The 22,500-nt window shown below is 37.6% G+C and overlaps 1 protein-coding gene across 1 annotated transcript in view; it reads left to right on the forward strand.

Moving 5' to 3' along the window:
* Window positions 1–22,500, forward strand: part of MED1 (mediator complex subunit 1) — a 1,231,128-nt gene that overhangs the window by 202,265 nt on the left and 1,006,363 nt on the right. The window contains exon 4 of the mRNA XM_044054941.1: window positions 397–451. Within this exon, the coding sequence (XP_043910876.1) occupies window positions 397–451 (55 nt within the window). The remainder of the gene's footprint in view (window positions 1–396; window positions 452–22,500) is intronic.

Consider the following 22,500-nt stretch of genomic DNA (forward strand, 5'->3'; position numbering starts at 1 on the left):
AGGGGAATTCTATCAATTCATACTCTGATTACCTGTTAGGCAGGGCTGTATTTCTCTGCCATCAGAACTGGCACATGGCAGCATATCTTGATGTAATATGGAAGGCTTATATTTCAAAATGGCAAAGTAGTTTATACCTACAGTTGTATTCATTGGATAGAGATTTTTAAGACTACAGTTTCAGTAGACTATAACAAGGAAGATGAAGCTTGCCAAGGATTTGTACAAGAAGTTGAATTGCAGTTGCATTTTTTTCCAGACATATTTATGGGCCAGAATATTAGGTGAAACTCAAAATTGTCCATCACTGCTCTCAAATAAGTATTTCATTTCTAAGGGAGATTAGAAGTTGGGCTGATCCTTTTTTTTTTTTTTTTCTTCTTTTTCTCCACCTAGTGGGATCACTTTCATCAATGACAGATCGACTGGAATCGATTGCCAGACAGAATAAGTACGTATCCTGTCTTCAGGAATGGAATGGTTTCTAATAATTTTGCCTAACTTTTGTAAAAAAAATTTTGTAAACACATGATGTTTTGCATTTTACTAACTGCTTTAAGCACTTAATTACTATATGTAAAGCTGTCATTTGCAGAACTTAAAACAAAAGGTTAGCACCTTTGCTGTGCATGTTTTCTCTAGTGCTTTTATTTATCTGGCCTTCAAGTATTGCTGCATGTTTTCCTTTATTCGTTGGGAGTTATTCACATTGCAGCCATCAGCCAAGACTTTTTTTTTTTTTCTTTGCATGGCTGGCTTCCTCCTGCCTTCTGGCTGACATTTCTTTTGGATTGTTTGAAACTTCCCTGCATTTTTTTATTTATTTATTTTTTTTAACATGAAGCTTCCTTATTAAATTATGATGTATAAAATAGACCATGTTAAATTTATATAAATGGCAATAAAGCATAGTGACCACCTCAAAACATTATACATTCCAAACAGTGATGACAATACTGTAGCTACAAACATTATACTTAACTTTTAACATATCCATTCATCATTAGTCAACTATTACATGGCTTATTCAAATCCTGCCTTCTTTTAAACCCAATTCCTCCTCTGCATGTATTGATTCCACAGTTCCCATATTTTCCTACAATTTGCTCCTCGCCTTTTCTAAAGATTCCAGTTGTTTTATCTCTGTTACTGTCTTCGGTACTTCTAGTAAAGTTTGAAAGTTATTTGGCGCATGTGCGGTTGAGGAGTACATAGTGATTTATTTGAATGTGTTGGCCATTGTATCTAGAATGAAAGCAAAGTAAAGGGGATGTTCGGTTAGATCTCTTTCCCAGTGGTTCTTGCTGCTGGGACTGTGCCAGTATGTACCAGGTATGTCCAACTCAACTTTTAGAGTTGAGGGTCTTTCTCCATTAGCATCCATACATACCAAGGGCTGGCCATATTGCTCTATTTTATACAGTAACAGGATCTGATGCATGTTTTCATATGATCCAACCTTTGGATTGTTGGATTTGACCTTGGTCCCTTATTTGAAGCTTCAGATTCAGGACAGTCTCCCCTCCCCTTTCATTATCCCTTCCACTCTACCTTAATACTTCAGATCTCATTCGCTGCCTATAGTGTCCAGACATGTGTTTGAGAGCCCTCTAAAGTGGTTAGTTTTTTTTCTCTTCACTTTTGCAATTTTCATAATTAGTCCTCTTCTATTTAAATTACTGTTGTTTTTTTTAGTGAATAGTAGATAGTTAGTGGGCTAATAGTTTCAAAAAATAATAATTTCAATATTTACATATTTAGCTACTTCTCTATTACTTAGACTGTATTTTCTTGTAGTTAGAGTACACTTAGTGTGTGCTGCAATTTTGATAGCATTTACTTTTAACCTTTGCAGTTTAGATACAACTTGATATTCGTTTTATTGTTAAGTAGATTATTCTCTCAGTACTCAGGTTTCTGCAAGTGGTTTCTTCTTTTGAGTAGTGATTTTCTATGACTGTATTCATATTGTGGTGTTTTATACTTGTATTGACGGATAAGATTCAATGATTTAGAAAGTGCACAGCCTATAGGCATCGAATTCCTCCACAGGATCAGCACTGTGTTTATTGTAGATATTGAATGTGAAGTTTGTTGCCTTTGACACCAGAGCCGTTATAACTAGATGAGAGAAGGTGATTTTGAAGAAGACTTCTTAGGTTTATAGGTGTTAGCTAGGCTAATGACTTAAAGGGCCTTTTTAAGCCAACCCATGCATCCCAAATCTGAGTTCTGGTACCCTTGTTAAGTGTAAGCAGGGGCTTGGGAAATGAACCATTTACAGGGTGAATGTTTCCATTAGAGACTGGTGCCAAACAAGGGATGAATTTCCTGTATCCCATCCAGTTATCAAAGTTGCACCTGAATTGTGATGGGGAGTAATTCTGCTTCACATGGATGGGAAGCCTGTTCAGAGACTGGGTAGTCTCTGGGATACATACCTGTCTCTCTACCAGTTTCTGTTTATATCACAAGCAAGGTTTAAGTCTTTAGAACTGGTAATTCTGGTGCTGTTTTGCAGTAATGCAGGAGGTCCATCAGAGTGGGGTCTGCCAATGATTTGTATGTTAGGCATAGAGCTCCCCTCAACAGTCTGTAGAAGACCGACTACAGTAATAGGGCCTTGAGGCGGTCCATATAGGACATGTTACTTGTGCCCTATATTCTTTTAGTGAGGAACACCTGCGGACGTTCCAGTTGGATATGCATGGTTAGGTACATTCCAAAGGGGGCATTGTACTCCATGATGGGTCTGATGAATGCCGAATGTAGTGGAAAAATTACTTCTTTGAACCTAAATGCCATATCTTTAGTTGTGCATCATAGAATGATTTCTTCACCACTGTAGACACATGATGGTCAAAAGCTGGATTACTGTCTGTGCCCCCAAGTCCCAGATTTCTTGGTCAACTCTTAAGGGATGTCAATATGTTTGTTACCAGGGATGGACGACTTCCTGATGGATACTATTATGCATTTATTGGCCTTTAGTTTTAGTCTGCGGCTCTGACCCCAGTTGTTTCTTTGCCAGCCCTTCCTGGAGAGCATTTGTGTTGGTGTGGGATTCGGCAACAACCTGTTCACCATTCCACAAGATATCCAAGACAGATGCAAGGAGTATTTCCTGCAGCATCTGAATGAAGAAAACCCCACAGAAGCTGTACTGCCCCAGAAACAGCTTATGATGAGAGACGAGGAGGAACCCACCTTAGAAGAAATAAGGACAGCACTAAGGAAGATGAGGTCAGGGAAAGCAACAGGCGCAGATGAGGTCACAGCAGATATGATAAAGATGCTGGGTGAGATAGGAGGGAAATAGCTCTTGAGGGTACTAGTAGCAGTGTGGAGAGAAAGGCGTATTCCCGATAACTAGTGAATAAGCATACTTGTGCCAGTGAACAAGAACTAAGGGGACATCCACAACTGTGGGCAGTACATGGGTATCAAGCTCCTACCACATTGCATGAAAGTTCTGGAGAGGGTGATAAACAGATATATAGAGTAGTAGAATGTAAAATGGGAGATGAGCAGTTTTGGATTCTGATCAGGATGTAGCACAGTTGACCCTGTGTTGGCATTGAGACAGATGCTTGAGAAGAAGCTAGAGATGAGGAGAGAGTCCAACTGGGCATGCCTAGACTTGGAGAAAGCATATGACAAGGTCCCAAGAAAGCTAATCTGGGCAGTACTAGGATGGTTTTAAGTCCCAGAAACATTGGTAGAATTAGTGCAGGCTTTGTACAAGGACCTAATGACTCCAGTACGAACAGTGTTTGGCCCAACAGATGGGTTCCCAGTGCGAGTGGATGTACACCAGGGTTCAGTTTTGAGCCCACTGCTGTTCATACCGGTAATGGGCTACATTAACAAACAAGTTGGAGGGGACAGATCAACAAAGCTGCTTATGTAGATGATGTGGTAGTACAGGCAGACTCTGAGCTAGAACTACAGCAAAGGATAGGAGAATGGAATACAAATCTGAAGGCACATGGGATGAAACTAAGCACAGATAGGACATTGTTAATGGCAGCAAATTGGAAAAATTAGGATATGCTGAGAATAGAGATAGAAGGGAAGATAGAACAGGTAAATAGCTTCACGTATCTGGGAGAGGTGTTAGTGGAGAAGAGTAGTCTGAATGAAGAGGTCAAAGCTAGAATTGGAGGGGCTGCAGCAAACTGGCATATAGTATCAGGTGTAATCTGACAGAAGGATGCCAAAGAAGCTGAAAAGTATGGTGTGTGAGACAGTGGTGCGACCAGTACTACTGTATGGTACAGAAACCTGGGTAGTAAAGGCAGAACAGTTGAAGCTAGAAGTAATGGAAATGAAGTATCTGAGAGAGGTAGTAAGATGCCCACTGTGAGACTGATGAAGAAATGAGGATATAAGACCTGAAGCCAAAGTTGCTCCAATTGCAGAAAAGATCAAAGAGAACAGATTACGGTTGATTGGGCACATGTGTAGAAAAGCCGAAGACAGTCTGGTGAGGAAGATTTGGGACAGACAGGAAGAGGGTAAGAGAAAGCTAGGATGTCCAGCAAGAGATGGATTATGTGGAAGAAGATCTGCGACAATCATGCATGAGTGTTGAAGGAAGGCAGGAGTGTGGCACTGAATAGAGAGAGTTGGCGACACGATGCCCCAACCCCATATTGAAAAATGGGGGGGGGGGAAGGGTGCTGATGATGATGGGTTTCAGTGACAGCTCATAATTTGCAATCATCTGCAAATGTAGTCAGCCAGAGGCCATTGACATTGCCCTTAACTTTAGAGAAGTAAATGCCAAAAAGCAGCGGTTCCAGGACCGATCCCTGAGGGACTCTGTTACTGGCCTCTTTGTAGAGGTGATTTTCCCATTTCTGACTTCCTGGGTCCTCTTTGTGAGCCAGTTAGTTGTCCACTAGGTGATATAAGGGTTTGTACCCAACCTCTTAAGTTTGTCAACAAAGCTTGAGTGGACTATTGTGTCATATGCCTTGACCAGGTTAAGGTAGGGAGTGGGAACCCTTTTACCCTCATACATTGCACTGTTGATCTTCTCAAAAAAGGCCACCAGATTGAGTAAGCATGATCTGCCCTTGATGAAACCAAGTTGGGTCTAGTGCCTGGATGTTTTGTATATCATTTATCATTTCCATGATGCTTCTTTCCATGGCTTTACATATAAAGACTAGTGGGACTTGTGGGTCTGTAGCTTACAGGGTCTGTAAGTGGCCCACCTTTGTTCAGAGGGATGCCTATTGCTGTTCTCCATTCATGAGACATGAAGCCTGTTTGGATGCTACATTTAACCTATCAGGCCCTTTGGAATCACTATTTATATTTCATAGTATTTAGAAGGCATCCTAAGATATTGTCTGTGCTCATTGATGCAGTGTTCTTGGCCTTGGAGCATTAAGGGCCTGTTCCTTGGTGAGAGCCGGGGCAATTATACTTGATGGTATTTCATGAGGGAAGGTTGAGAGGAAGAGATGGGTAAAGCTGGAGCTGAATTTGTCAGCCATTAAGTTTGCTATTTCCTCTGCCTCCGTGTAGGTGGCTCCATTTATGATGAGTTCTGCACACGGTTGTGTATTGCCTTTGAGGTTGCGGATATAGCTAAATGTGCCTCGTGGTTGTCCTTGGCTTGGTAGGCCAATTTTACCTCAAATGTGGCTTTGGTAGACTTTTTTTGTTCTCTGAGTTTTATTTTTGAGTGTTTTTATCCTGCTAGGTGTTGCACCTCCAAATTTTTGCCATGATTTTCTTCCATCTATTATACAGCTTATTGATTTTGTGATTCCACCAGGGTGGCTTTTTTTATTTTTTTATTTTTGAGTTCTATACTTCTTGGTGGGTGCAGCTGGCCTCTGTGCAGGTGGTAACATGCTTGGAAAGGGTTTCTCTGAACAATTCTGCATAGGCAGCAGAGTTCTCGGGGTTTACAGGGGCTTGACATTTTGCTAGGTTATCATTTAATAACAGGAAGTTAGCTTTAGAGTAGTTCCTAAATATTCCAGGGTTAGCTGGGATTCCAGGTTTTGCTTTTACTTCAAAGGAGACCATTTTGTGATCCAACCTTACCAGAGAAGACATTACACTAGGTGGTCTACAGCACTCTCCCATATTAGTGAGAACTAGATCCAGTGTGGTTGCATCCCCGGTTGGTGTATTGATTTGGTCCAGGGAGTTTCTGTTGGGAATCTCTGTGCCTGTACATTTGGTGTTGTGCAGGATTCCCAGTTACTAATGAGGTGATTAAAGTTGCCCATGAACATGTTACTGGGTTGGATGGTAAGTGTTTCCCGTAAGCTTATACATGGTATGGATTTCCTGAGTCATAGAGGGGACCTGTAGCTTGCAAGGAAGTGGTATTGGATTTTTCCTGTGATGATCTGAACCTAAAGAATCTCAATTGAATTGTCCTGTTTTACCACCCTTGAGGAATATTTATTTTTGATGTAAATGACATCGCCTCCATCTTTAGTTCCTGTCTGTGTAATAACTGGTCTAAATGTGTGGAGGGCTTTATAAGCTTGCAGTGTCTGTGTGCTCCACTTACCTTAAACTCTGTGAGAGCACAGACTTCAGCATTCTGTAGAGAGAGGAGAGCTTTAAGGGAGAGAAGTTTTTTTTGTTTAGACTTCTAGCATTGAACATTAATACCTTTTAGATTTTTCTTTATTTTGATTTGCTATGTCAGAAGTAGTTTCATTTTGACATTGCTTAAGAGGCACTGCGGTAGTAGACGGTGTTTTAGTTAATAATCAAAAGCTAGAGGGTAGAGGTGCAGACCATACTTGCCCAAGCAGTGTGGTCTGTTGACCATCTCCTTCTATGCTGACAAATATTGCACCCCGTTAGAATGACAGCAGAAACTAAGCAGATTATTAAAGTTGGTCATATTTTGTTCGTATTGTGTTATCTTTCTTGGAAAAGGTGAAATGCTGCTCAATGTTAGGCTCCTACCATCCTGGAACACACACATTCCAAGAGCTTCATGATGTCTGTCTTCATATAGTCTAGGGTGGTACGTCTTGGGTCATTTACCCCCACATGGACTATGAATGAGTCATACTGGTGTTTGTGGTCCAATGACTTGAGTGCGTGCATAATTTAGCAGATCATAGCCCCTGATAAGCAACTGACTGATTTCTCCTTACTCAGCCTGGTGATAGCCATCAGTGTGTCTCGCAATGGAGTCTCCTTTGACTTGAATGTTGGATTGTGTGATGGCTTGCCTTATGGGCTTAGAAGTAATAGCTCTGTGAGATGTAGGTGGTGTTTTGAGAGTGCCCTTGAGGTTGCTGAGGGCATTTGGTATGTTTATTTAGGAGGTACCTGGGGCTTAGGAAGGTTACATTTAAGTCCTTTCGCATATGTGGATCTATTTCTCTGCTTTAAAGTGTGTGTGATGAGGGCAGTGTGTTTATTACTGACAACCTTATTGATATTAGGAGTGCTTTTATGTGAGAGCTTTGCCTCCATTTACATTGTGTAAATACATCTGTCACATACCATATCAGTTTGAGAATTAACTGGCTGTCCTTAAACAAGAAGCAATTTCTGCTTTGTCTTAGGATGTTTATGTCCACCAAGCTGGTAACGGAGATAGTGGGTCGGTTCATATCCTCTGTAACAGACCCCATTTTATTGATTAGATAGTTGGAGTTGGAATATAAAGCAATGTCAGCCATTCTGGTTTGCAGCTCTGGGGGCAGTGTTTGTCACTGTCACCTAGTTGTCCTGTGTGCAGCTAGGTATTGGTGAAATTTCAATTATGCTTTTACAGGAAAAATGTCACTGAGTCTGTCTCTACTCAGGGCGCAACCAATCACTTGGGAAACTAAAAAGTAGACACTGAGTAGTTATGGACCAGTCAAATAGTACTTATTGAAATAAAGAATTGGCTTGTTAATGATGAAAAGAGGGAAGTCACGTGAAGAGTTGCTGCCTGGCTACTACTAATGCTGTTATTTATCAGAGCTTCACTCTTTTGGGATGCATTGCTTCTTCTCTTAGCAGTAGCAAAACATTTGCACCAATCCCATGATGAGAAGGCGGCCGCAGCTTGTTTGGTGATCCACGGTCTTGTTACAGATGATGCAAGGGTCTGTAGGCTTGTTGTAGCCTTTTCCTGGTAGTAGCCTTGAATAGCAACTGTACCAATCAGAAATGTCAAGCATTTCACTCCTTGCCCAACCAAAAATGTTCAATCAATGCACTGTGTTCCTTCTCATCAGGAGCAAATTCTAAGCACACATTCCAAGCTGGCACCAATGAAGCAGTTATTAGGCTTTCCGTTGATAGGTAGTCTCCAAGAAATAATGTCCCTGTGGACCTTCTCTTAGCAGGAGAAAAACAGAAGCACTTATCCCAAGATGACTCCTGAGAGGCAAAATGTGGGCTCTCCAATAAGGTCTTTCCAACATTTGGTGGTCTTGGAGTGGATGCTGCAGATTTTAAAAGTAAGATGGAAAAATCCTAACAGCTGCAGTGTTCATTAAGCAGTTAGATATGAAGGAGGGGTGGAAACTAATCTTTAAGTGGAGAACTACTTATTTTAAAAGAGCAAGATAGATGGGAAAGGGGTGGACACGTATTCTGGTTCTGTGGAACGCAGTGGGATGACCAATAAATTTAAACAGTTGAAGAGGAGTAATTTGGGTCTATATTTTAAAGTCTACCGCTTACTTCATCGAATACCTATACGTCGACCCATCGTCATCGAACCGCATAAACACAATGCACTAAACTGCAAAATTTAAAAAGTCAAACTCATACTTGTCTCACCCCACTGCCCACTACATATACTACCTACACAAACAAACTAAATAAACCACATACATACACTAACCAGAACCCTACTTCTTATCCTAAACTAAACCCTACTTCTAACCCTACACTAAATCTTACATACACCACCATGTATGCACTTAACTTAACCCGCACTCTAACCCTAAGGTCCGTAACTATCGCACACTTACCTTAAAAAGCTAAACCCAAGCAAACTAAACAATCCACACACGTGCACTTAACAAAACCCTGCACTAAATCTAGCATACATTACCATCTATGCACTTAACCCGCACCTTAACCCTAAGGTCCGTAACTATCGCACACTTACCTTATGGAGTTATACCGCAGAAGGCCAACTATGACTATTCGACATTTCTGCTCTTCTGGACGATCAATATCGCGGTTCGATGAAGACTGGTTGCCGTTTAGGTGTTGGGTAATTAAGCAGTCGACTTTCTAATACAGACCCTAGTAATTTCACAAAATTATAAATTTTGTTGCGTTTACAACAACCACTGAAAGGGGAGAGGGGATGAGATATGTGGTCAAATTAACATAAGGGGCAGGCAACTAGAAAGGCAGTTAAGTTTAAAAACGGAAAAATGGTAGGGTAGGAAAAAATTAGTGTGACTCACCGGAGATGCGGCTATGGTCTCTTTTTATAGTTTATATATGCAGTTATAAGCAGAGTAGAAATGAAATGGTGTAAAGAAAAAAAAAATCAGAATATACAAAATTACATAATGCATGCAAGCAGAAACTAACCTTTTTCTCACAGCAAGTTGTGGCAGAGTCTGGGTGAGCTTTCCAGGATCTGCCCAGACTTCTACATGCATTGTTTTGTCTCTTCCAAGCAAGAAGCAAAACAAGCCTGAAGAACAGTCAGAAAAAAGAATAAAAGAAAAGTGTAAACCCAAGGAGGAGGTCCCCAGATGTGAATCTTTTAGTCTGGATCCTAAGATGTCTCTGATGTCGGATCCACCACTTCCTCTTACCTGATCTTCCTCTCCACATCTCTATTTTTCTCTGGAAACAATGAGCCCAAAGCTCCAGTCTTTAATCCTACAAGAGAAGAGGTACTCCATGGTACCTTCTGTGGCATCACCTTCGGGGTTTGACCTGTCATCTAGAGATGAAAAGTGATAGAATGATGAGCAAATTCTTGAATGAAGATTCAGCTTGGGGTTCTCCTGATGCCATCCAGCTTGAGTGAACCAGGAACAGTTCCAACAACCTCCCCCCTTATTTCTGGTACTGGTCAGTCCTTCAGGTCCTTCTCATATCATTCCAAGCTCTTCCATTGCACTTCTGCTGAAACCAGCAGTCCAAATATCTGACGCCTGCGGCATCCTTGACTCTTTTGACTCTGATGCATTCTGATCGGGATGAGTCTCTGAGCAGAAGTGTAAATAACAGGGCTGGGGGAGATGTCGACCTGTAGGTTTTTCAAGCTGTCTCTACCCTTTAGGTCTTGGCTCTTGACAGCTCGGGTCCAAGGTCTGTCTTGGAGCCAAGGCCCATTAAGTCAAGTAAGTCTCCTTCATCCTCCGGTAGTGGTGGTACTGTGTTGTTCCTTAGTCACTGATTATGGCTTTGGCCTTTGAGCATTCTGAAAGTGTTTTGGCTAGGCCGGGATATAAGCCATTCTCTTTGCCTCTTGATGTTCATGTTTCACTGTTGCAGTCATTACATTTGGGTAATTTGCTGGCAGGTTGCCCTCAGTCAGCCTGAATAACAAAGTCTTGGGTCCTGCGTCGGTTGCTGTCTCCTCTTCCATGATGTCATGTTGTCAGGGGTATAAAACATGCAGCTGATGCCATTTTATTCAGTCTTATTTGCCGCGCAGTGCCCGGAGCAGAAGCAGTTCGCAAGTGCCGGTCGGCCGACTCCTGAAATTTTCTCATTAGAGTTTCAGAACCGAATTCTTCAACTAAAGCCAAGTACCCCATTGGGAAAACTTTTTCTTGCTCCTTAACCATGTCAGTAAAAGTTAATAATTGCATTTCTTGTGGGAAGCAAATACCTCATAAGGATTTTCATTTGTACTGTATTCCTTGCCTTGGCCCAGATCATAACGTGCCTTGCTGTCAGTTTTGTGCTAGATTTAACCAACGCACTATTAAGCGTTGGTATATTTTTGCTTCAAAATATTTTGATCCAGATTTAATTGCCCTGAAATGCCGTCTGTTGGCAAACCGACTACCAGAGTTCACAAAAAACGCAAAGAAAAAGACAGTGACAGACCAAGGTCCAAAACTGACGAAGCTTCTCTTTAGCCAGTCCCCAGTTCGCCGGTACTCAGTGAGGCATTTTCACAGCCCCTGATGCACGCTACTTTTGAGTTGCAGGCCTCTCCCGAGATCCATGCGGAGTCCGGTATGCCACGAGATTGTCAGAATATTGAACCCGCGGATGTCTCTCCCTTGTATGGGTCCAGAGCCCCTGTGCTGGCACGGGCTTCGGAGGATGTTTTCAGGCCTCAACATTTCTATATAAAACCAATGCTAGCTTCAAAAACAAGATCAAAACCATCTTGTAAGTCTAAAAAAACCGATGCATGAGCCACGTGCTCAGGTCCCTATGCTTAAAAACGATTATCAAAATGGCTGAGGACTTAATTGCCTTGATTAGGGGTTTCCAACCCCCCCCTCCGCTAAGAGGCCTAGGCAAGACGCTGATTATGAATCTTCAGATCAGGTTTCTATTTCTTCTGATCAGGAATTGTCTGTGCCACCATATGAGGATTCAGATCCAGAAGAATCCATCCCATCTGCATCTCTTCCCGAGGATTATTCTTTTGGATAAACTTTGCATACTTTAAGGGAACATTTTCATTGGGAGAGTCAGGATTTCTCTGAACCAAAAAAGAGGCTTGGGGATTTCCTTCTTCCTCTGCATAGGCCTTTGGCTAAACCTCCTGTATTAGACATTGTTGATGTGTTTTCGGAATCGAACATGGCTCCTGATTCCCTACCTACGGCTCCTAATTAGCCAGACAAATATTACAGGGTTCCTGACTCGCACAAATTTCTATTCAAAACTCCTGCTGCTGCTGATCCTGAAACTATCTCACAGGGTCCCAAAGGTGTAAAGGCCTCTACAGCCAAAAATCCTACCCCCTCTGATAGAGATTCCAGGGCGCTGGACAGATGGGGAAAGAATGTTTATATGTCTGCACCCTTGGCAATTAGGGGCCTTAAACTGCCAGTTTCATGTGCTTAAATATCAACAGCCCCTTTACAGCATAATACTCTGTTTGGTAATAAGGCAGAAGAGGTTTTAAAGAAAATGGAAGACAAAGCTAAATCTATGCAAACTGTGAAAGATTTCTTACAAGTGCAGCCACCCAGATTCAGTAGGCACTGGCCTACTAAAAAGTGGTCCTTTCCTGTGTCCAACAGAACCTCTCAAGGCAAATCCAGGTGCTCAGAAGGCTCTAGATACCAATCACATGGTTCTTGCATGTCAAAGCAATGGGGTGCCTCCACTTCCAAATCTGGAGGAAACAAAGCGCAACCCTGCAATAAGCAGTCTCAATGACTTCCCTCTACCATCACCAAGCAGTTATCTTTTGGTAGCCCCCTTGGGGGGAAAATTAGCACTTCATGCTCAAAATTGCCAGTAAATTACCCGGGATAAGTGGGTATTAAACATAGTATCCCAGGGGTACAGATTTCATTTCCATACTTTGCCAATTCCAAACGGTTGGCCAGAGGCCCAGAAGCAAGTTATGTCCTTCATGGATATGGGGGCTATTCATCCAGTACCAGAAAAGGAAAAAGGTCACTGTTTTTATTCAAGACTGTTCCAGGTACCCAGAAAAGACAATGGCTGGCATCCAGTACTGGACGTATCGATTTTGAACATGTTCTTGGACATTCCAAAATTCAAAATGCTGACTTTACAACAGCTACCGCCTATGCTGGGCAAGAACACTTGGTTAGTGACGCATACCTGCATATCCCAATAAGGGAATCGTGCAGAAGATACCTCCACTTCAAGGCAGGTTTTATGCATTACTAATTCTCTGCATTGCCCTTTGGCTTATCTACTGTGCGCCCAGGGTCTTTACAAAGTGCTGGCACCAGTAATTGCATTTTACAGACAAAGAAGCATACAAATTTATCCTTACTTGGACGACTGTTTCATTCAAGCAGAGAACAAGGACATTCTTCTTCAACATCTGGCATTTGTAAAAAGGCTTCTAGCATGCCTAGGGTACACAATAAACGAAAAGAAATCACAACTGGTAGCCTCTCAAAAAAATTACATTCCTGGCTGCAAGCTTGAATACAATTGCCCAGATGGCTTACCTTACGCCAGACAAACAAAGGCAACTGACTGTATACTTCAAACAGATGCCAACAAAAACCCAGTTATCTTAGACAAATTCTGCAGGCTTTGGGGTTCATGGCATCCTGCATTCTGCTAATTCCATATGCAAGACTGCTTATGAGGATACTTCAATGGTACCTAAAAAGTTTATGGAGTCAACATTGTCACAGTCTGGAAACCATGATTCCTCTCATTCCCTGCCTACAACAGGAGTTTCTTTGGTGGGCAGTGACATGTCACCAAAACAAGGGACTGTCATTCACTCTACCCCCTGCCACTCAAACCCGAACTACAGACGCATCCGACTATGCTTGGGGGGCCCACCTGTTGAGATGCATTCAGGTGATATGGAGCCCAAAACAAATGCATCTGCATATCAACCAGAAAGAGATGCTAGCTGTTCAGAATGCGCTGACTGCCTTCAAGGAATTAGTTCATCCAGGACAACTACTGATAAAGATGGACAACACGGTTATGTGGTACATAAACAAGCAGGGGGGTACTCATTCCTACCCCCTTTGCAGACTAGCCATGGCATTGTGGAACACAGCCTTGACTTAACAAGTACATCTTCAAGCTCAATTCCTGCCAGGAAAATAAAATACTCTGGCAGGCGACCTAAGCAGAAATCTTATGGACCTGCACGAATGGAAACTGGATCCACAAGTCTTCAGCATGGTAACACAGAAATGTGGGAGCCCAGACTTAGATCCATTTGCCTCTCCCCAAAATTAATCAACTGGACAAATTCTGCACAATGACTTATCACAGACCAGCATGGAAAGTGGATGCCCTATCCTTCAGTTAGAAAAACCTGTCAGTCTACGCCTTTCCCCCTCTGCCTCTTCTCTCTAAGGTTTTACTAAAGGTCAGACAGGAAAAAACAAAAAATTATCTTCATTGCTCTGGACTGGCCTCGCCAGCACTGGTACTCAATTCTAAGGAATATGTCTCAGCTCCCTCCTTGGTACTTGCTTCAAATACCTCATCTGTCTCAGCAAAACCATCAAATTCTGCGCACACTGATCTAAACTCTGAACCTTGCAGCATGGCTGATCATGTAATTATTCAAACAGCACCTCTCAGTAAATCTATTATGTATGACATTTTGGAAGCCAGAAGGCCTAGTACTAGAAAATTATATGCTGATAAATGGAAGAGATTCTGTGCTTGGAACCAAGCACAAGGAACAGACACAGCAAAACCAAATATCCCTCAGATTTCTCAGTATTTGACTGAGATGCTTGACCAAGGGCTTAGCCTTCTTTTCAATAAAAATCCATGCCTCTGCCATCTCAGCTCATTACAACACTGAGCCTCCCATTTTTTCTCATCCTGTGCTAAAACCGTATCTTAGAGGGGTCAAAAATTTAAGGCCTCCCAGAAGATCACCAGCTCCTGCATGGGACCTCAATTTTGTGCTGGAAAAACTCACCCTGCCTTCTTTTGAAGCAGCAGCTACTGCGGATATAAAGTTTTTATCTTGGAGAATCGCTTTCCTTTTGGCAATCACTTCAGCAAGAAGGGTTTCAGAACTACAGGCTCTCATGGCTGTGGAGCCTTTTATTACATTTTACCTGGACAGGGTGTCCCTCAGGACCAATCCTTCCTTTATGACTAAGGTGGTATCCAGTGTGGCTCTTAATCAAACTATTAACCTGCCAACGTTTTACCCAAATCCATAGAACAAGTATTCTGCTTTGGGATACAAAATAAGACAAAACAACCAAATTTCCAAAAAGTTGAGTTGGGGGCATTTGCCAATAAGGGGAATAATAAAGAACTATTTTAATGGATAAATATTTTTTTTATTAAATTTAAATTAAAATTTAATTAATTTTTACACCCGGGGCCCAAAAAACTTTAGAACTCTATTACCTGTTCAACCTTTACAAAATTATATTTTTTTATTTAAAAATTTATTTAAAAAATTTAAAAAAAGGGTTTGGAAATAATTATTAATTTTTAAAATATGTTTTTTAAAATATATTTATTTGGAATAAATATAAAAAATTTTTTGTAAATTAAAAAAAATTTTAATATATATATTTTAAATAAGTGGTATTAAAAATAAGATTTTTAAAAAAAATATAAATTGTTTATTTGTTTAAATTTATATAAAAGATATTATATGATTTATATATAAATAAATAATATAATAGATAAAATTTGGGTTTTTTGGTTATTTGGGTTAATTAAAAATATTTTTAAATTATAAAATAAAATTTTTAATTAATATTTTTTTAAAAAATAATAAAAAAAATTTTATAAGTTTTAATAAAAATTTTTTAAAATTTTGGGGTTTTTTGGTTTTTTTAAAATATAAATATTTTTTGTTTAAAATATATTATATATTATATATTTATAGATATATTTATATTTATGTAATATATATTATATAATATTTGTGGAATAAAATTTAATAAATTTATTTTATAATTTTAAAAAATTTTTAAATATATTATATATATTAATATATAAAAATAATATATAAAATATATTTAAAATTTTTTAAATATTTAAAAAAAATTTTTAAAAAAAAATAATTGGTTGAAATAATATATATATATAGTTTTATAAAAAAAATTTTTGTATATATATATATATATATTTTTGGGTGTTTTTAAATATTAATAATAAAAAAAATAATATATAAATATTATTTTGGTAAATAATATATATTATTAAAATAATTTTATTAATATATATAAATATTTTTTTAAAAAAAATATAAAATATTTTAATAATATATAAATAATATATAATAATATATAAATTTTAAAAAATAAGGGGGGAAATAATATAATAATATTTTTTTTATAAATATATAATATATAAATATATATATAAAATTTTATTTTGGGGGAAAATATAATAATTTATATATATATAAAATAAAAAATTAAAATATAATATTTAATAATATATATAATTTTTATAATATATATATTAGATATAATAAATTTTGTGGGGAAATATTTTTTTAAAAATTTAAATATAAATATATAAATTTTAAAAATTTTAATTAAAATATTAAAAATTTAAAAAAGTTTTATAATAAAATTGTATAAAATAAAAATTTAAATATATATATATATATAAATAAAAATTTTTTTATAAAATATATAAAATTTTTAAAAAATAATATAAAATAAAATATAAAAAATATTATATTATTATTATATATTAATTTTAAATAATAATAAAAATAAAAATTTTTGTTATAAAATATAATATATATAATATATTAAAAAAATATAATATAAAAAAAATAAAAAATATAATATATAATAAAAAATAAATAAAAAAAAAATATATAATATAAATTGGTAAATAAAATTAATATAAAATAAAAAAATAATATATATATAAATATATATAATATAATATTAAATATATAAATATATATATAAAAAATATAATAATATAAATAAAATAAAATATAAAATATAAATAAAAATATTAAAATAATATTTTAAAAATATAATTATAAAATAATATATAATATATAAAAAATTTATAATAATATAAATAAAAAAATTGTTATATATATATAATATTTATTTATATTTTTAATATAATTTTTTTTTTATATATATAATATTTTATATTTTTTATAAATATATATATATATATAGGGTTATATATATATATATATATAATATATATATATATATTGTTTTTTTTTTTTGGGTTTTATATATATATATATATATATATATATGAAATTATTGGCATATTATTATATATATATATTATATATTTATATAATATTTTGTATTATATTTTAATATATATATATATATATATATATATAATATATGTGTTATATATATATATATATAATATATATATTGTGAATATTTTATATAAATATATATATATATATATATTTGTTATATATATATATATATATATATATATTTTAAAAATTTTTATATATATATATATATATATATATATATATTTTTAAAAAAGTGTGTATATATATATATAATATATATATTAATTTTTATATATATATATAATATATATATATATATATATATATATTTTGTGTGTGTGTAATAGTATATATTATATATATATATAATATATATATATTAATATTATGTGTTTTCTTTTGGATTTAAATATATGTGTTTCCCAAAAGAAAATTTATCCCCAGGGGTTAGAAACATCTAAAACCCATGAGAACTTTTTCCAAGGGAAAACACAGCAAAAACTAGATGGTGCCCCCTTGTGTCCTCTAATAAGGAATTCCCACAGTTAGGACTGTTTAATTTTTATCACCTCAGGAATAAAGGAGTTCACAACTGTGGTCCCTAAAATGTGTAAACTGAAATTACCCCATCAGCTTAAAAGCCTGGTCTAAACATGGAGAAAATCATAATGGAATAAAAAAAAAAGACTTGGTTGACCCAACCCGTTTGTTTTAAATATGCCTTTAAACTTGGTTGATTTTTAAAACAGTCAAACCATTGATAAAAGGGGCAGTAACCCCTTACCTGGCCCTTTTAAATACTCAGGTATCCTTGAGAAACCAAGCAAATGTAAAAAACAAGATTTGCAAACTGGCTATGACAAAACCCCAAATCAGATTTGGGGCCCAGTCAGACTCAAAGCCTGTCACAATGGTGCCCCAAACCCAGCCCCCCTTTTTGCATCTACTTTCAAAGTACAAGAAAACACAAATTTAAATTTGACAAAGTTTGCAGATGATCAAATCCCATATAACACATCTGACACAGATATCCTTAGAAGGGTCTTAAAAATAACTGGTCCCAGAGTGGCCTTTAAAAGAAAAATGATAGTTTTTAAAAAAACAAGGTTCCCCTAGCTACCATATAGGTGGAATCCAAAGCACAGAAGATTAACGACCCAGGTTGACATTTATTTTTGCCCCAAATTTCCCAAAATATTAAACCTTCACATCCCCACCTGATCATGAAGGGATTACATCTAGATAAAGGAGGTATTTTCTGATCATCACTCAAAAACAATGATTGAGTCAACCCCATTAATGTATCTGAACACCTGCAGCAATTGAAAGGAAAATTTCCCCAAAAAGGATAAATCTCAAAATATGTCTTATGCTGACTGAAAACCCAGTTTATTGCATTCTAGATGACCTTGCAACCCATGTAACCTGGAATTGATGAACATTTATAAAAAATCTACATCCATCAGAATAAACAAGAGCTTAAATTAACATTAAAAAAGGGGAGACAGTTCAAAGAGTTGCTGTGGAACAAAATTCATGTGGGCAGAGAAATGGTTTTTGTTAAGAGAAATCTTCCCAATGGATAGATATATAGATTATGTGTCACTGTTTAAGAAAGCAAAAAATGCATAGTATCCTTCAAACTAAATAAAGAAACTCTCTGGGCATAAATCCCCTTGGGAAAAGGTATGAATTAGAGAAAATTATATATATATAATATATTATATATATATATATATTTTTGCACACACACAATATATATATATATATATATATATATAATTTTATGTTTATATATATATTTATATATATATTTTGTATATGTATGTATGTTTATATATATATATATATAAATATATATATATATATAATAATTTGTTAATTTAAAATTTTGCATTTGAAACTGGTTGATATAAATTTTTTTAAACTTTTTTTAAAAAAAAAATGTAAACCAAATTGTAATTGAACTGTAAAAAATATAATTTGTGTGTTATAAAAATATAGCAGAAAGACTGTTTTTGGAGAAGCAGAAGTACAAATCTAACTAGCAACATTTTGGGGGGAATCAAAGGGGCTCACATTTCATTCCACTTGCTTTATTAAAAGTCTATTGTTTGCAGTGTCTGGCCACATTAAATGGAAGATAATAAAGAATTTATACCTTTATCTGCACTTTTTTAAAAAAATACAGTTTTTAAATTTGATTTAAACTGTGTTGAGGAATATTTAACTGAACGGGAGTTATTCTGTTCTTAAGTTATTCCCACCCACCCTGTTTTTTTTTTGGGTTTAATCTTAGGGGTTGAAACTGCCCGCCTCAGCCTGCCTCTGGGCCCATCTCATTTCCACTCAACTGAGTGCAGTGAGATCATATTCTGATTTCAGGCACTTACTGTGTACAAAGAGAGCATCTGGGAAACAAAAAAAAAAATGTAAGCTTATTTCCTCCCTTTTTTTAAGTGGTATAGACTATTTGTAGGCTTCTGACCCCCCAAGCCGTTCTGTCTTCGAGGGAAGCCTCCTAGTTTTTTTTTTCTTATAACTAGCCAGTTTTCTAGTTTCAGCACTCAAATCTGTTTCTTTGATCTCAGCACTTGTTCAAAAAAAAAAAAATTTCATCTGCTTTTACTGTACTTGTGTTTCTACCTACTTCTTTTACTTTTGCATCATCTTAAAATACTCAATTGTATTTATTACTGCTTGGTGTAACTCATTCTAAGCCTTTTGGTTTAAACACTTGGGCTTCGGACCAGTTGTTTTGCACTGAGAGGGTTTGTGGTCTGCACTGTAGTGGCAGAACAGGTAGCTTACATCCTTCTAGGTTGGGAACTGCTGATTGAGGGCTCAGTGTCTGTTATTCTAAAAGTGTATTAATTCTGGTTTAAGCACTTGGGCTTTCAGGCCAGTTATTTTACATTAAGAGGGTTCGTGGTCTGCACTCTTGTGGGAGGAGAGGCTGGACTCTGCCCTTCTGAGCTGGGAATTTCTGGTTAAAGGCTTATAGTGCATGCATATCTGAACTGTTCTTACTGAATTTGGGTTTGTTTGCTGTGGCATAGACTGGATTCGGGCCTGCTGGATCTAGCTTTGTTTGTGTAACTTGAGCACTAATCCAGACATTTTTAAAGTATTCAATTGTATTTATTACTGCTTTTGAAACTTAAATTTGTAGCATAATTTCTAAGTCTTGTTAAAAGGGCACTTGGGCTTCAGGCCAGTTATTTTACATTAAGAAGGTTGTGGTCTGCACTCTTGTGGGAGAAGAGGCTGGACTCTGCCCTTCTGAGCTGGGAATTTCTGGTTAAAGGTTTATAGTGCCTGAATATTTGAACTGTATCTTACTGAAATTGGTACACCTTGTTTGTTTAGCATAGACTAGATCCAGGCCTGCTGAATCTAGCTTTGTTTATATGCTTGTTGTTTGTTGTTATTTCCTGGAAGCTAATTCCACCAAAACCTTTCAGCTTCTGTGGATCACTAGTGATATCTGCATTGCTTACTGTACTTATTTCCTTGTTTCACTTGAAAGAAAGTTACTGTTTGTCGTTTTGCATTTAGTTACTTCGTAACACATTGCACCTGGGTTACCTGGCACTTGCTCACTAAAGCTACCATATATGTTTCAGCACCAAAATTAAAAGCACCATAACACCTCACTCCCCACTGGCCCTTGTTTTCACCAAGTTGCTGATTTCCCACATATTCTAGCAATACGTCCAGTGCTGCTCAGTTGTCAATCCCCCTCTCCTGTCCAGCTGGTGAATCTGGGAATCTTGAGGCAATGTTATAACTGCTTCATGTACAGCAGAGACAACCCTTCTCCTCCTCCCCCATTATAACACAAATATTTTGAGAGGAGATGTAGCTATTTAGCCAAACTGGGAGGCTGAGCTCTTCAACCTTGTGACTGGCAAGACTCAGACAGGAGGAGAAGGCAATCACACACCACACAAAACCAGCTCACATAATGCTACCACCCACTGAATCAAACACATAAACACACAAAAACATATCACTCGAGGCTCTGGTTAAAATTTTACCTAAACAGCAGAGGCCTCCAAAGTAGACACACACCCAAACAACTGCTACCTCAAGACACCCCACAAGCAACACATAAAACCACAAAAAGCAGTGTGCAAAGAATAAGCAGCCCTTAAGGCCACAACACAACACCAAATATAGTTTCTAATATAGGTGACTCCATAGTCAGGACACACCGCTGACGTCCCACCACCAGGAAGCTGAACATGAGAGGGTCATAAGCTGCCTATCGGGCGCTAGAATCCGCCACATAACACAAGCACTGGGGCACTCCCGGGAAGTACAAATATGACACAGTCATTGTCCATGCTGGTGTGAAACCTGAGACGCACCCCCCTGGACTACATGAAAAGAGACATAGAGGAGCTCTCTGATTATGTAGCCCAGGCAGGTATGACCCTAAACCCCGAGCAGTATCCTTCCTTCACCAAGAATGATGCCACAATATAGAGACAAGATGATCAGCTTTAACAATTGGCTTAATGTCTGGTGTCATTCAAAGGGGATCCAGTGTCTGTCTGCCTGGGATGACATGCTTGACAAGCCACGCTGCCCCAAAGGGGCGGCTTGCACCTGTCACCCTGGGATTCCGGATATTGGCTAAGGCTCTTGCCACCCCATAGTGCCTTTTTAGGCAAGGCTCAAATTCTAAACCTACCACCCTAGAAAACAAAAATGGGAAGAAACTGAGGGTAATGCTGCTCAATGCCAGAAGTCTAAATCTCAAAATGCACGAAAGGGCCCCTTTTCAGTATGGAGAACATCGATGTCTGTGCTGTAACTGAAACCTGGTTCAAGGCTCCTGAGAGCACCCCGGCACTATTAGGTTTTACCTCATATCATGCCCGCCCCAAAACCCGACCACACCACAAAAGGAGGGGTGTATCCATATTCATAAAGGATACCCACACCTCCAGGTTGGTGGCAACCAAAAGCTCGGGAAAACCCTCCAGGTGCAACTAACCATAGGCAAAACTGCTCTACAAATTGTAGCATGCTACAGGCCACCCTCTCAAACTCAGGAACCCCACACAGCCTTCCTGAAGACACTGGAGGGTATAAATGTATCTCCAAACACCATCATATTGGGTGACTTCAACTACCGAATATAGACTGGGAACATTACTCAAGCCCTAACTTTCTAGCCCAACGGTTCCTGGAGTTCATAAATTAAATGCCATGGAACAGCTAGTCACTGTTCCCAAAAGGAGAAAATATACTAGATCTCCCTTTCACAAACATGGGGACAAAATGCTCCACACCCAAGTATATCCCCCATTGGTGAGATCTGATCATAAACTAATCTCACTGGAAATCCACATCCCCCCACCCCAAACAAAAAGACCAAGTGAAGAACTTCTAAAGCAAACTTCACACTACTCAAGACTGGTGTGGTATCCTTCAAGGCCCCTGAGCCAGTGGAAACCACAACCAAGGGAAGCCCTTACAAATGCCTTCTGTGAACACCTCCAGGACTGCATGGATCAGGCAATCCCAAATAAAACCAAGACTCTTTCCACAAAGGGCAAACGTCCAGTCTGGTGGACCCCAGCCATTAACAAACTTTACAATAAGAGGAGAAAGCTATTACATGATAGAACAAAATCCATAAAAAGGGA

Source organism: Protopterus annectens, chromosome 13.part0 (genome assembly GCF_019279795.1).
Source record: "Protopterus annectens isolate FY-2018-M chromosome 13.part0, PAN1.0, whole genome shotgun sequence".
NCBI lineage: Eukaryota > Metazoa > Chordata > Ceratodontiformes > Protopteridae > Protopterus > Protopterus annectens.